Consider the following 16,471-nt stretch of genomic DNA (forward strand, 5'->3'; position numbering starts at 1 on the left):
AAATTTTGCTGAGCCCTTTAGAAATATTGTGCTGCATGCCAGCCACCATGTTACTGCTCGAACAATGAAGACATGGTTTAAGAAGTTGTCACAAACCGTTAAAAATAACTATAAAGAGCTCTTCACGGAGAACCGCTGTTGTGCCCGTGATTAGAATTTTTTTACTGGTCTATGTTTTGGCAATTTTTTTTCCATGCTGATGGCAAACGAAGGAGGTATTGAAAAGCATCAAAAATGAATTCAAACCTATCCAATGGAAAAATAGAACGCGAAAAACATCAATGGGGTTTTGTCAATTCCAATTAAATTGGCCTGAACTCTGAAACCACCAGTCGTTCTGCTTCTTCTTCATTCTATTACGACCCGTGACGTCCTAGAATTGGGACATTAGACGCTGTCTCTTTGGTCTAAATGGTGTTTCGTTCTCTTAATCCTTGTCAGGTTAGTCGCACTCTGCTCGATGCCGCATATGTTGCAGGTGGCACGTTTACCCGGTTTTTGCTTCTCTTTCGCTTCTGTACAAGCTCTGACGTGATTTTCCCATGAACCCTGGTCCTTGGCCGTTCTAGATGGATTTTCAGCTCGTGTTGTGTTCTGCGCTCTTGTTTGCACATATGCGGTCACATTCCACCTATTGGCACCTGTAGCCTTGTGTTGGCAATTTTTCTGTCGCGTATTGTGATTTTCGCGGTTTCTGCTCTTTACTGCTGGATCCCGCACATCTGCGACTCCCACTTTTCTAAGAAGGATGGTACGTATTTTTATCGCCTTATTCCACTTTTTCCGGTCACGGGTAAGGTTCTACTGGTATGTCCAGTTTTTGCACATCTCGTTTTGCAGTCTTCGCTAGTAGGATATCAGTCCATTGTGCAAGCCTCTCTTTTTAATCAGTTTTTTCTTCCAATGTCCTAATACGGCTTTTCTCACTGTCCTGGTGCTGGGCATGCGCAGTACGTGTGCGATCCGTTCCAGTGCCCTCTTCTCTAATTTGCTCCGCATTGAGGTTTTTCTTAGCTCATTTCTGATCTGGTAGCTGTTTGTTCTGGTTTCTTGCATGCATTTTAGGGCAAGCACTCGCCCTCCGTTCCATATGAATCTGTAAGCTTTGTCCGCCACACTCTTCATTTTTTAAAATTTCAGCGGAATACCATAGTCTTACCGCCGAGTCGAACAGCATCGTTGATTCTACGTTGCTTGGATTATAATTTCCTCACTGCTACTTGTCGATTTTGATTTCCGAAGCCATCATTTAACTTTAAACAACGCGCAAAGCCCACGCTTAAGACATGCGGCCATATCGTCATACTTGTCGATTCTGGTCCATGACATGCGGGTTTTACTAGCGGCTTCCGTTGCAAGGGAGATGATTTCCTCTTTGCAATTATGCCCCATTTTTTACCTGGTGTCTCCTCGAGTATCTAGGAGAAGAGCACCCACCATCTCAGCTTTTGACTTCGCCACTTCTCGTAGGATCTCAAAACCTTTTCCTTCTCGGAAAACTTACCCATGCCTTTCTGACATTCTACGTCCAAATTGTGGTGAGCTAATGCTTCCCCAGGGTTTTTGCGGCATTGGTCAATTTTTAGTCCTGTAGGCTCTGTCCTCTTTCTCTCCTACGTTTCGGCAGGCGATGCATTCTCAGATGTTTACCTACTGGTTCACCCTTGGGAATGTCTTCTCGCTCGTTCGGTTGGTTGGCAGCAATCTCCTAGAAACTCCCGGGACCACTGTACGTCCTAACCTAGTTTCGTGCAATACCAGTAGAGCCATTCCTTGCATCCGTTGCACTTTACAGACCAAGTCTTCCTTGAGATGACAACTAGGCATTTCGTGCATCTCCACTTCTTTGGGCCTGGGTTTGTTTCCACGCCATGCATCAAGGCCCATCTCATTAAGGTTCCAGCATGTCTCCGTCCCATTATCGTCTGGTGTCTTCTCCTGAAGTCAGCTACATCCCCGTAGGATTTGATAGGGATCTTCGGCTTCATAGTGTAGCCCAGGCTGAACCCACTACCGAGCCTCTGTATCCGCCTGGTTTGCCCTTTGTTCTCTCATTAGGATCTGCGCTTGTTTCCTGCAAGAAAGAACTATCACCTTCAATATGTGAACTCGTCACAAGTTAAAATGTTTAGCATAGTCAAAAAAATATATTTCTTTGAAGTTTTCCGTAACGAAGAATCCTCGAACATTACGAGGCCAAAATGTGCACTGGATAGGAGCACAAGTTTGTGTCTGTATGTTCCTGGGTTCCAGAAACAAGTCTTTAAACATGTTAAAATTTTGTCGGAACGATCAAAGAGAAGGAAAGAACAAAAGAAGAACAAAAGGAGCGTCCTTGTTGCGGAATCCGCTTACAATGCACAAAACGCTCAGTTTGGCCTCGTAATGGAAGAATTACGAAGATAATTTTACAATTCTAATGATATCAGTGTTTATAAAATTTGTCAGTTTAATTTTGCGTATTTAATATTTAACCGTAAGAGTTTGTCCACTGGCCTTGAAATTTTGAAATTCGATGATATGAAATTGGCTCCGAGCTTTGTAAAACAAAATTAACGACCTTGAGGCTCTTCTCAAACTTTCAGTTTAAAAAATTTTACAACATTTTTTTCGGCTCTCAAATCAACTTGCATAAAACACAATCAAAAACGTTTAAATTGTGTCTCAAAATCAAGTTGCCCAATTACTTCTTGTATCTGGGTACAGAAAAACGGACATAAGGCGCCCATAAATTAGTCAAATTTTTAGGACATTGAACTCATTGTTTCAAGATTATCAATGTAATAAGCTAATTATTACTATACTAGCTTATTTATTTTCTCTAGCTTGTTAACCTTGTTCAATCATTCTTCAATTTTTGTCATATTTTTGCGACCAGCACATCTTATGATGGGCTTCGAGCTGAATTTTTTTATTGAATTCAAATGCGAGCTACTAGCTGCATGAATGCCACCCTCTACCTCTAATTAAAACAACAAGTTTATAAAATGAAATACTGGTTTTCTATTTACCTGCAAAAATAGTTAACATAGCCAATCGAAGATTGGCAAAGAGTAACGAACGCAAGTAAACATAAAACTTTCTTGAAAAAATCTCAACTTTCGAAAATTCAAAGAAAAAAATAGTTGCCCTTTAAGCTATTTGAATTTCTAGAACAATTTATGATTGGCGCTTTTTTGATAACATGAACCCAACTTGAGAAAACTGGTTCAACAGGTAAAGTTTTTATTCCGCTGAGAAATCTTATAAATAAATTCCACTTTCGAAACTAGAAATCGTTCACGTTTTTAGCGCCATTTCTACGTTCGTATTTGGAGAGTGCTTTTGACGTCACTTTCAGCAGATGAATTTCAATTGAACTCAAAAAGTGCCTTATACCTAAGTGCATCAATATTTTAAGACTTTTCCTGACAAAAAAAAACAAAAAAAATCAGCAAGACCTATATAAGAGTCTTCACTACGTTCATTACTCTTAATCGTAAATTTAGAGATATTGAAACCATCTGAGTATTCATCAAATGGAATTTGACAAAGAATTGGTAAGAGCATCATTCACAGATAGAGCAGTCACAATTTCCACTCCTAAGTCTTCATACACCGTGTGTTCCAACTGCTTTACTATGTGCAACCAATCTTCTGAACTCGTTTCCTTGTCGCTGAAAATACAATTTGGCTCAATGATAGCCTGGCTTGAAGCTTCTTCTAATTTCGCCACATTTTGAGCCAAAACAAGAAGTGTAAAATCCAAAGTGCGTAAAAACTCGCCAGCCACTTCGATATTGATGTCTTTCAGCAGAAGTAACGCAATCTGGCCACAAGGTAATAACACTTGGTCTTTTCCAGGGTATTTCTGCATTGACAAAGCTCGAGCTAACTTGACCGAAGGCACAGAAAGCAGAAGGTCAATGTAGTCTGCACGCTCGAAACAAGCAGTGTCCTGGGCGAATGAAATAGCAGCTGGTATGTCGCCTCTGAAGGCCATACATCTTATAGCGTCATGGTACAACCCCAAACGCATGTAGATGTTTTCTGCGACCACTGAACCATGGACCTGGTTATGCTTATCGCACGCCAACAAATCGGCAACTTGTTTCGAAGTACTTAACCAACCGTTCTGAAACCACTGATATACTAGCTTTTGTTCACCGGTTTTGACCATTGCTCGAACGAATTCGGAGCTCATTTCGTCGTTAAGAACAGTCGTCGTTCCATTTTGTTGAGTTGACATGATAGCTTTTGCGTAATGGTACATTATCCTCTCATTGGGGTTATTGTCTTGAACTTCTTTGAACTTTCGGAACGTCTCTGCATTTCTCATCACGCCTTTGGGGCTATCAGCCGCGTGCCAAGCTGCTTGTTCATACCTCTTTTCATCAAACAGAATGTGGAAATGTTCTACGTGATGAATAATATTTGATGCTTCCGTTTCGCCCAAGAGCTCATCTCTTGAGTTTTCGTCAAGCTGGTCTGCAAACTGAACAGATCGCATGAAGGCCTGAACAAGTGACTCGTAAACATGCTCGGCAATTGTCTTTCCTATTACTTCTTTTTCGTTGTAGCTTTCCGCAGCTTCGTTTGCCACCGAAATTAAGTACAATTCCTTCTGCAAGTCTAAATTCAAAATATACTTTAGCTATAAAACCTTTTTCATAATTATGCTAAAAATGATTTGAGGTTCACATTGAAGGTTAAAAAGCATCAATTAGTGCACTTGGCTGTAATTAGGCATAAATCATTTTTTGATCTCATAATTCAAGACACAGAGGTGCAGTTGCGAGTTGCATACGCCAGCAGAAACAAGGCAAATAGAAGACTAATTCAGATGAAACAAAATCATTTAGCGCTTGCTCATTAAAGTTAATAAAAAATTTCAACTGGTAGTCGAGTTCCTAGGGCGGATCTAGGATTTTCTCAGTAGGGGGGGGCGGATTTTCAAAAAAAAAAATTCGAAAATTTTATCGACTTTTTTTTAAGTCGAGTAAATTGATTTTTTGAGCTCTCCCAAAGTACTAAAAAGGCGTTTTTAGGCACTTTTTGAAAATTTTTGACCAAAAAATTGCGTATTTTTGGCGAGCGCTCCCCCTCAAAATTAGTGTAGATTGGCGCTTTTAGAAAAACTTTGGGGTCCGTCAGCCAAAAATAGATATCTCAAAATAGTTCAAAGGGTGGACCCTTTGGGTAAGCAGGGGGTAGAATCCCTGAGGGGGTGATATTTATAGAAGAAATGCATGTGCCATTCGTGATTATTCCTTACCAAGATACCTTTGCAAAAGAAAGGGATTGTCGAGTAGATCCATTAGATCTTGTATACGGACCTTATTTTATGCGTCGACCTTATTTTATGTCTAGGAGCCATAGCCGAAATTTCACTGCAAACAACAAAGTGTTCTAAATCTACCTGTGTATCCTGCTACACACTTATATCAAGAAAGAGGAAATTAATCAAACGATAAAATCAACAAAAACTGATAATGAATTTCGAAAGATCATTCTGATCAACATTTAATCTATACCCATTAAAATCAATGGATCAACTAAGTTTTCCAAGTCAAAACCAAATGAACTTAATCTTTTTTAATTAAGTAGATAGGAAAACTACACTCTGAATAAAATGTGACATCTGAATGTCAAGTAAATCTTGAGAAAATTAGTTCTCTCAGATGAAGAATGGAAGCTGCCCACTCAGTATGGTAGTGCGCGTGATAGATAATAAAAAAAAAATTGAAATATTTTCTTCTACGATATAGCGAACTGCAAAAATAAAAATATTTTTTTTTGTCTCCAATCAGGATTTGAACCTGATCATCCGGTGTGAGAGACCCAAACATATACAATGAGTTACGAATGTAGTTAAAGTAATAAAATGAATAGCTTTCAGACTTAAATCGTCCTCCTTTTAATTCCCTTGTCTTTCCCGAAAAAGAAATCGAATATCCAATTTTTTTTCCGTAGCTTGGGCAGCTAGTCACAACGAAAAAAAAGAGGAAAATCTTAGTCAATTTTGACAGCTCGTCGTCTTCCATACTAATTGAATCACGTTAAAACTCTCACGGTTGCTCGTTGAAAGAAGACCGAACTCGCGCGCTCGAATTGGTGGCGAAAAAACGCCGAGGAGCCAGCCGGCGCATAAAGTGAAATATAACTATAAGTTCAAATTCAAAATTTTGACACAGACACGAAGCTGCGCTTTGCAAACACAAGCAAAAAAACGACAGAAAAGTAGGTAGCTCCAAAAATGAAATTTAAAAAAAAAAGGATTAAAAAAAGCATTGAAAAGAAAATCCTTCGCAGTGGCGGAATCGATTCTAAGACCAGAATATTTATATTCCCCTGTGCTCGGATCTGCAATATGCGCCGTTGATTTGTAAACACTAGCCAAAAACAAAGCAGCATCATATGCTAATAAATTGCCAATCCGATGAAGAAAAAGTGGCACGAAGAACAAATATACACAAATTTGCTTGAAATAAATTAGAATAGAGCAAGCAGACATCCGCACTAACTTTGCTTGAATTAAATTTGAAAGCAACAAGTCAAACTTTTTTTCATAAACTATTGCGAAATAGAAATAACTATATTGCGAGATACTTTGAGTTGAAAAATTTCTGAAATCGAGTTTTCATTTTTGTACTGTTGTTTGAAACAAAATTTTTTTCGGTTCATTTGATTCACTTAAATACTAATCAAATGTCAAATCACATGCTATCAAAAAGCCGTAACAGCCCCGAAAAAGGCACCAATATTTGCAACTTAGGTTGGAAAAAAAGAATAGTCGTACTATAACTTATCTCTCGCTTAAGTTAGCAAGTGTAATAAAATAAATCATTGTTGATACAAACAATTGCGATACAAACAAATGCCCATAGGGTGTCAAGAATTAAATTATACAAAATAAAATTGGCTGTTAATTGATTCCAAAAATTTTTTTTAAAAAAACGAGAAAAATTTTCTCAGTAACAAGAAAAACTGGTCTGCAATTTTTTCTGTTTTTCAGACTCATTTAGGCGAAACTTGATTGGAGGCCGACCTTCTTATTGTAATTTAACAACAATGGTTATTTTATTTCGACTAAAGCTACCACTATTTTCTGCATTTTTCATCTTAATCAATTGCCTTTTCTTGAAAAAAAAAACCTAGGAAAATGAAGACAACAAAAGTTGCAAAAAAGCGCTTAAGAATTTTTTCTTTACTCAATTTTAGGTCTTAAATTAGTTTGGTAGGTACATTCTGGCCTACTTGTACAGCAATCCGCTATCCATGCTTTAGTTGAGCATGAAACTTGTCTGAATGTCAAATAAAAATCTCGAAACTTCAGTACACTTGTATTCGACATTCCTTGAAACGTTTAAAGTGAAATGCGTTTGCGCCGCAAAAAAAAGCTTGGCTTCCTATTTTCCGTCTTAACAAAACTAAAATTTCTTGGGTTTCGAAAACATATGCACCCATAGTTTTATCCAATTTTGGAAACAGAAGTGGTCTGCACTACAATGACGCGGAGCTGAACTTCGCAAACACAGGCAGAAACAACGAAAACGCTTTCAATGTAAGGAAACGCATATAAATCTTTAAAAGCAGCCCTGAAAAACCTGCCGCACTGGGAAGCCCTCAATTTACCGCAACCAAATTTAAGATTCAACGACCAGAACACAAGTCCTAATAACTGGGGCTTCCATACATACCAGACAGCTGTGACTGTACTTTATCGATGGTATCGATTCAGAATTTCTTTTTTGTTGATTGTATATTTAGCAACTCCAATTTTGCATAATTTCTATTTTTCACTTTCAGCTCAAAAACTCATTCAGCTCTATTTAGCTTGTTATATTTTGTAACTCGCCTCATATATTGTTTTTTCAAGTGCGAATTGGTCTGTGTGTGTTTTGGTGAGAGGAGGGGAAAGGGGAACAAAACTTTGAATTTTTTTTGGCTTGACATTTTTTTCAGTCAAAATTTGCTGCAAACAATCATCAGAATAGATCGAGTGATACATTATATTATAGTTGTAATTTGAATGAAATTTTGAAAGTTCTACAAAAACTCGCGCCGTGAAAAACCTGTTTCAAATTTTTGCTTTTTATAATTATTTAGAGCAAGTGAAGCGTTCGAGTAGAGAACGTAAAGTATACATTAAGCTATTAAGAAATTTTTAGCTTAAATAAGCGGTTTTTGCAGTTTCAATTAACACTTAACTAACACAAAAATTTCAACAACAAAAAAAACATTTAGGTTTTGATGTTTTTTGTTTTAATTTTGCAAAGTTTAATTTTTAATTCTGTTTTGAATTGCAACAAAAATTCAGTTGAATGAAGTCAATATTACGATTCTGAACAAACAATTCTAAACACGATTTTGAACAAAAAATCATTTTTTTGTTACTGTGGTCGGCATTTTCTGTGGTACTTGCACAAGAACCGGGTATCCTCATTAAACATCGTATGTATAGTTAGTGCTTCGTGAACTTTCGTTCTTTTGAGCAAAATTTAAGTTACATTCGAGGCGATTCAAGTCGACAAAAAATTGGTAGATCAAGTTTTAAGTTTTCTCCGAGATTTTTCTAACATTTTTTGTGAGTTCGTGGCTTTCGCAGCTTTCCCTTTCTGCTAGCATGCCATGCTATATTTTTGATGTAACACACAAAATCCAAGTCTCCCTTTTGGTGTCAACAATAATGTTTACCTCTTGAAATTTTTATTAAGCTAAGAGGAAAAACCGACAAAATGGGCCAATTTTTGAACAATTTATCAAGAGCTTTCTTTTGCGCAATAAAAGCACATACGCAGCTATATGATTCATATAAAAATAATTCTAACCTTAATTGACGCAAAAAGGTCCAAATAATGCGCGACTTTTAGACGTAACTTAATGATTTACGACTTTAATTCTTTCCATAAGCAAAATAAGAATGTTTTTGTTTTATATACCTCTGGACTATTTTGAACTAAATAGGCGCTGTTCTTTTAACCTATTCCCAAACATCTTAGACAAACAACTCATATAAGCTAGTTTGTATAGACAGCGCAGACAGTTCGAAAAAAGTAATAAATTCAAGAAAACTGAAAAAGAGTGACCTGTTTTTTTTTGAAAAAAAAAAACTTCAAAGTTCAAGTTCAAGCTCTAAAGTTCTAAAGAAAACAATAAAAAAAAAGTGAAAAAAGCATCTGCGACCTACTGCGACCTAGGAATTACGAGTCTTGCGCACTAACCGCTCAGCCACGGACGCTTAATCCTTGCCAATCACTAGCCACACATAAAGCCGAGACTAGATGCTATGAAATTTCCAATGCTACAGATTGTGATTCTAGCAAAAAGCGCAGAAGCGAACACTTTTAATGAACACATTTATTAGCGAATTAGGTTAGAAAAAACATTACTCGCTATCTTATAAACTGGATCAATAGGTAAAACTTATATTTAGCTGGGAAATCTGATAATTAATTTCTATTTTCGAAAAAAGAAGCCGATCACATTTTTCGTGACCTTTACATTTTTGCTGTTCAATAGTGGATTTTGCCTTCTTTTTAACAAAAAAAATAAAGTCAACTGAAAAGAAATCAAAAGTCATACAGCGAAAAATCAGTTTTGAGCGAGAACAAACTTAAGACTTTTTCCAGGAAAAAACCACCAAGACCTTTATGAAAAATTTCACTACGTTTATGACTCTTAAAAATTTACTAAGCTGATTTGCCTTGTGTAACATATGTCAGCTTGTTTATCCGCCCACTGCACAATTTGGAAAATAAGCAGAAATTCATCACTCTTATTTAAAGTCAGAATATGACTTACCAAAATAAGTGTTTTCCAGCAAACTTCTCTGATCCGTCTTCTTAGCATATTCCTCCCAACACTCGTCGTGGTCCTCTTTACTTATGAACAGATTCCTCCGACGCTCCTCCAACACTTCCAATTGCGAACTCAGACTCCTTAGAGTATCTCTCAGTTTTTCTTCATCCAGACACTCGCTCACCCCGAGCTGGTCGAAGATTTGTTTGCTCGAGCCTGCAAAGGATTTTTGCAGTTTATTTACTCTTTTCTCAAAAGCAACTTGCATCAGTTCGAAAAGTGATAAAGTAAATTTTTTAGAAGTTTGACTTCAGTTTCAGAAAAACTCAGATTTAAAAGTTTGCTCTTACTAGAAAAGTAGGAAAAGAGTCAATGGACGCAAGTAAACAGAAAAAAAATACAATTTTTTTTTGAAATCTCATCTTTCGATTTTCCAAAAAAACATGGCTTTAAAACTCTTTGAATTTCTGGAACAATTTATGATATACACATTTTTGATAAAATTAACCCAATTTGAGAAAACTAGATCAATAGGTAAAATTTTTATTTCGCTGGCAAAACTCGATAATTGAATTCCACTTTGGAAACTAGAACTCGATCACGTTTTTCGTGACCTGTACACTTTCGCTGTTCGATGGTGGATATCTTTTTTTTAACAAAGGAAATGAACTGAACTTAAAAAGATATCAGAAGTCAAACCGCGAAAAAGTAAGTTTGAACCTGGAAAAAAGCGAAAAAAAACCATCGCGACCTATATAAGAATCTGAACAACGTCCATCGACTCTTAATAAGTATTTCAATTTTCCTGGTTTTATTTGAGGGTGTCAGAACACATTTTGACACGTACAATTTTTTATTAGAGAAGCTTATTTGCGATGGTGAAAACAAAGTTGCATGCTGATTTTACTGGAAATCACCTACCTGTTCGGGCGCTTTCAATCATTTGTGCTTTCTTGCTTTTGGGCGCCTTTTTCGGAGGCTCTCTTGCAAATATCTCAAAATTCTGACCAGTAGACGAGTGTTCGGATAACTCCATGTCCATGCTTAACATTTCCTCTTTTAAATACTCATTCTGTGCTCTTAGGCGAAGCAGGTTTTCTTCCAATTGATCTCCACGTTTTCTCAAATTTGACAACGTTGTCGTGCGCGCCGCCATGTTTTTCAGTTTACTTGACAAAGTAATGGAGCTGAAATTTGACTCCTCGAGGTGTTGTAAATAGTCATCGTATGACATTTTTATTGTTTTCAGAATGTCTTTGTAAGATTTGGACTCCTCAATTATTTCATCAAATGCTAGCTGCATCACTCTATATCGCTGTGCTATCTTCATTTCGGGCGCCAAATCCGATGCCTCAATTTCTTCGACTTCTTTCTCCGTTTTCTTCAGAAGATTTTCTGCGATCGATTTGTGAAATGCAAAATCCATTTTTTAACGGTCTAACTTAGATAATAGAGTGGCAAATACAAAAAGTGACGGTACAATATGAGACTACGTGTATTTAAAAACACGCTTTAAAACCAGCTGCAGAATTGCATTATACATACTGCGTTGTCAAACACACGTTCAACGCTCGCCTGAGACGATATGAAAAAGAAATAACAAGAGTAACCAAAACTCTGCAAGTCAGTAGCAAGCGACGGGGAGGGTCTCCTTTTCGGTACTCTTTTATGACAGCCATGATTGTTTAACGAAACCAGGTTTTTCCAATGCACATTACACGTTTTTTTAAACTCAAATTTGCAATTTTCAACATTTTACCTTCAACTGAAATTTCAATTAAGCGAAGAGGAAATTTTTGCTCCCCTATCAAATCAGTGGATTTCGAAATATTTCGAAATTTTAGGCGAATGTTTTTTCGTCTGAAAGCACACCCAGTTAAGGCAATAAACGCATGCTAAAAGGCACACATGATAATCGCTACGCCCACTAAGATTAACGCCAACTAAGATAAGCAGAGTTTTTAAAAGCACTATAGATACGTCGAATTCACAAAGAAAAAGGACAAACTATTTCATAAAAATCAAATTTAAGTCAAGATCCATTTCAGGAAGATGAATTCAGCGCAAAAGAAACAGCATCGATAATGCCAAGATGAAAAGTTCATGTGGCTGTAGGTTTGTCTTCCAAGTTCACGTGGCAGTATAGAGAATAACTTGGGTCGTGTCGCTTCGAGAACACTCGTCTCTTCTTCTCGTATGCACTTCGCATTTGTTCGTCCCATACTTCATAGAGAGATTTCTTCCCACTGAACATATCTGGGGTCAGTTTTATGAGAGGGTACAGAAGACTAGGTCTGTTTCGGGTGATACTGTCTCTATTTGAATTATTATCCCGATCCAATTTTCTTTTCGTACTTCGAATATTCGCATCAGTACAATCCATTTCTGTTTCAGATCCATTGTCTTCTATAGGCGGCGCGAAGTTTCTGAAAAATTATCAATTAAATTTTCATTAGAAAAATCGATTGACAGAAATCGATTGGCCGAAGCTTCTTAAAATTTTTCCAAAAGGAAAAGCATCAGAAAGAAGCAAAAACTTAAAAATTCAATAAAAACATTGGATTTTCAGAGCTGATGATCTTATCAAATTTGGAAAAAGAAATCAGTCAATCAAATTGAAACTAAAAAGAAAGGCTCTTCCCCTTCCACATTAAATTCATAAGTATCAAATTTATAGTGTAATGAGAGTTTATGGGGACAAATGTATTTATGGGGACATATGGATTTGGGTCATTAGTCCACATGCCAACTTGGAATCGAACACCATGAATCATAATTCCATTTGAAATTTTTCACTAATAGGGTGTGGTAAGACGGGAAAAGACTGTAAAACGAACGACGAATGTGTTTATGAAGTTTAAGCCTATTTAACTTTTTCATCACCTGGCGATTTCTTCCAAATTAGTCGGTATCGGTTGTCCGTTCTTGAGGGCATTAACTAGTACAAATATTGCATGATGTCGGCCTGACTGCTGAGAAAAGAGCCTCGTCATTTCTAATAACTCGCTCCACATTAGCTTGTACTGCTCATCTCTGAAATAGTAATAACATGCATTGTCTACCATTCAACATAATTTCAAATACATAAGCCTTTCAGCGCCACAATCAAACATCCCAAATTCAAACATAACCTTATTTCAAATCTCACATCCCAAATGCATTCCCAAATATAGTCAACAGACAGCTATAAAAAAAAAGTAAAAATGAAATCGCGAATTGCGAAGAAAAAAATATATCACGTTGAAGCTCAAGGAATTTCAAATATTGTTTACGAATGGCAACTTTTCCGTTAAATCATCCTATTTAGAAAAAACTGGATCGAAAAAAAAAAACATTTATTTACTCCACTGATGATTCAGAAAAGTAGCTCATTTTTGAACACAAAGGCGAAGCTTCGCTTCGCACACACTACCGAGAACACGACAAAAAGCAGCTCTAGAAAATGCAATGAGAAAAAATAGAAAGAAATAAGCCTCAAATGAGTAAAATTTTGGCTCGGTCTAGGATTCGATCTGCGCCCTACTGCAATCTAGAGATTTCGAGTTTCACGCACTAACCACTCAGCCACGCACGTTTAACCACCGACAAACACTAGTCACGATAAAATTACACCAAATACTGATGAAAAATGCCTCCATGAAACTTATCGTAATAAGTTGCATTACAGAGATCAGATGCTCCTCTAACGAAATAAAGAATACAGTTTCTGAGCAATTAGCACAGAATGTTCGACCATGATGATTGAAGGAAAAAATTCAAAAGCAAAAAAAAAACAAAAAAATGATATAAAGAAATTAAAAAAAACAAAAAAATGATTTTTTTTATTAGCCAGATTAAAAATCGCAATTAAGTTTTATTAAACTTAAAATCACAAAGCAAGCCACGAAAAATCAAAGCGTAATCAAAGTGTAGAGTTAACAACTTTAAGACATTTTCCTGAACAAAAAAAAACAAACAACAAAGACAGTGTCAATGAACAGAATAAACAAAATAATGACAGAAAAACAAAACAAAATTCGAAATTCAAAAAAATTGATGCCCATTAAGCTCTTTGAATTTGTAGAGCAATTTACGAATGATTGAAAAATGAATTAAAGAAAAACAAGTAGAAATATGCCGCGAAAAATAATACTTTTGCTATCAGCAGGAATTTTACGGTCGACCTGAGAATACGAATACACAGCATAATACAAATACTTTTCTTTACGAACTTAAATTGAAATAAAAGGAAACAAGAGTTTAAAATCGTATTAAACTAATCAAACTTTCAATTTTTGCCAAATCTCATAAAAAAGTTGTCATTGATTTGAGATAAAAACAAAGGACAAAATTTCTGCAGTTCCTCATAATTGAGAAAGAAAGTTCAGAAAAACTTTTAATTGCATTTGCATTGTTTGCCTTGCTGTCTCAAAAACATGCCGAAACTTCAATACTTCCTGCTCTCTAAAGAAAAAAAAAGAATCAACAATTTTGAAAAGCCCGTTTATTTTTGAAAAAGGTTGTTCCGATGAGCTACATGAATTTTCCAAAACTAAACTTGTTATGCCACTTTCTAGGCGCTTAGGGGCGCTTCAACTGTTAGCATTGAGAATCTCATTTTTCCAAACAACTCATTTTCTTTCGAAGAGTGATGAAGCTCGCACAAAAAGTTCTGTCCATTGTCCAATGCAAAGATTTTATGAAGGAGAAAAATACCTTCTAACTAATGCAGGTCGAGGTCAGCTTTAAAAAAAGTAATTAGACAACGAGGATGCGATCATTTTTACTACAGCAAACTATCTTAGTTAGCTTCTAGTAACCTTCTTGAAATAAATACTTTTAAACAGACGTATTACCTCTTTGGTGGTCTGTTGGCGTTGTTGGCGATGGGAAGGGACACATTCTGCTTCTCGAGGCCCGCGAGAGAGTTGATGAGTCTGACCACCTCCCCGTACTCTCGCTCACTCATCACACTCTTGCTCAGTCCATCCAGCAATAGAGGAAGATACTATCATCGAAACAGATAATCAGAAAAGTTTAACTTGTTTCGATTTTTCTTCTGTTCTGAGTACCGAATAATTTTATGTCCAGAAAAATGCGAAACCAAATATAAACTTAATTTTTCAGATAATTTTACAATTTTTAAACAAAGAAAAGGCATGATTCTATTATTCAACGCTAATTAAGCCGCAACGGTGCATTAATTTTTTTAAATAACAAAACAGCACTCCCAATAAATTCTTAAACGTACCGCACTCAGATTCGTAAGAAGACACTGACTTGAAGTGAGAGGAAAGAACTTGGTTTTCCGCTCATGCAACCCACGGCCTGGCAACATTTCGTTTTACTTGAATCTAATTTTTTCTTCAGGATAACTAATTTGTTGAGATAAAAACTTACGTAATTTGTTGAGATTTATACCTTCGAGATTCGTTTCAGGCTTAATTGGTGCCAAAAGTGAGCTCTTGATAACCTTCACCATGTCCTGAAAAACCAAAAACCTCAAGAATCGAGAGAAAACTTGTTTACTAAAAATAGATAATGGAAAAATTTCAATGAAGCGAATGCAAACATCTTGAATGAAGAGATCGGTTCAAAAAATATCAAAAAATCAAATGTTTCACAAAATACGAATGGACAAAAATTTAGCGGAAAACCCATCTTTGAAAAAGATTAACTCAACGATTGAGTAGAATATTTGTGGAGGTAATATTTCATTTTTCCTTAGCTTAATTTGTTCGATACACAAAACGATCTAATTTTTGTATATCATAACTTTACTATATATTGTTTAACATTGTATAACTTAACATAACTTCATATAAAATCAAATATTATCATCAGTGTTCCAACACCGAAGGTGAGGGGAAATTTGGATTGGCGTGGGCAGATTTTTCGGTCAAGATTTTTCGAAAAATAGGCATTAACGTCATATGGGGTCGATTGAGACTGATGTATCATCTAGAAGCGCTTATTTGGTTCCAGCTATAATAAAAAACTTACAAAAAAAAACATTTTTGGTTGTCGATAAAAAGCGGTCTGAATATGTCAGAAGAGCTGGTGTAATTTTACGCCATATAGTTGATAATTTTATTTGCTGTACACTTGAGTTGATCTGACCTTATACGTTTATCAATCTGCAAGTTAATAGGTCCCAAAACTTGAGCTACCCCGTCCACCAATCAAAAAATTATTATTCAAAACTTCAAAATGACAACTGTGTTCAGAACTTTATGATATACAGTCACGGGACATAGACGTTAAGCCCTTCCAAATAGTTTCATCTAGCATATGTCAAAATTTCAATCTTATATCCTAAATATATGCAAAGAACACGGCAAAAACGTTAACAAAAATTTCATTCATTTGCTTGTTGAAATCAAAAAGTAGCAACTTCTATGTCCCGTTACTCGATATACCTTTTACAGCAGCCGATAAATCCAAACATTATAATAATTAGTCTGTCATTTGAGTGAACACACCGGAACTCTGTAGTCCAGCAACTTTCCCCCTGGACACTCAGTGATGGAGGGCATGCCTCCGTCTTCTAGGGGCGCACATGGTCTGGGATGGGCCAAAATGTGCAAATAAATGACCCCCGAGTGACAGGTCATGATGTGGGTGGCACTGAGAGGTAGACTACACTGAGACTGAGAGGGGGTGGAGGGGTCTCTTTGACTCTGTTCCAACGTCACAGTTCGACCTAGGAACA

General features: G+C 36.4%; 2 protein-coding genes across 2 annotated transcripts; both read right to left on the reverse strand.

The window, feature by feature from the left end:
* Positions 1–3,133: 3,133 nt before the first annotated feature.
* On the reverse strand, positions 3,134–11,349 carry LOC134844448 (clathrin heavy chain linker domain-containing protein 1-like). Its single transcript, XM_063861143.1, has 3 exons — positions 10,702–11,349; positions 9,784–9,996; positions 3,134–4,611 (listed from the first exon to the last, which is right to left on the reverse strand). Exons 1-3 carry the CDS (start codon positions 11,204–11,206, stop codon positions 3,515–3,517), a joined length of 1,815 nt encoding a protein of 604 aa, XP_063717213.1. The 5' UTR covers positions 11,207–11,349; the 3' UTR covers positions 3,134–3,514.
* Positions 11,350–11,787: 438 nt separating this feature from the next.
* Positions 11,788–16,271, reverse strand: LOC134844452 (integrator complex subunit 13-like). The gene is made up of 6 exons (XM_063861149.1): positions 16,179–16,271; positions 15,160–15,244; positions 15,011–15,087; positions 14,616–14,767; positions 12,664–12,813; positions 11,788–12,206 (listed from the first exon to the last, which is right to left on the reverse strand). The coding sequence occupies exons 2-6, from the start codon at positions 15,239–15,241 to the stop codon at positions 11,882–11,884; spliced, it is 786 nt and encodes a 261-aa protein (XP_063717219.1). The 5' UTR covers positions 15,242–15,244; positions 16,179–16,271; the 3' UTR covers positions 11,788–11,881.
* Between the last annotated feature and the right edge of the window lie 200 nt (positions 16,272–16,471).

The sequence above is a fragment of the Symsagittifera roscoffensis genome, chromosome 4, assembly GCF_963678635.1.
Source record: "Symsagittifera roscoffensis chromosome 4, txSymRosc1.1, whole genome shotgun sequence".
In the NCBI taxonomy this organism is placed as follows: domain Eukaryota; kingdom Metazoa; phylum Xenacoelomorpha; order Acoela; family Convolutidae; genus Symsagittifera; species Symsagittifera roscoffensis.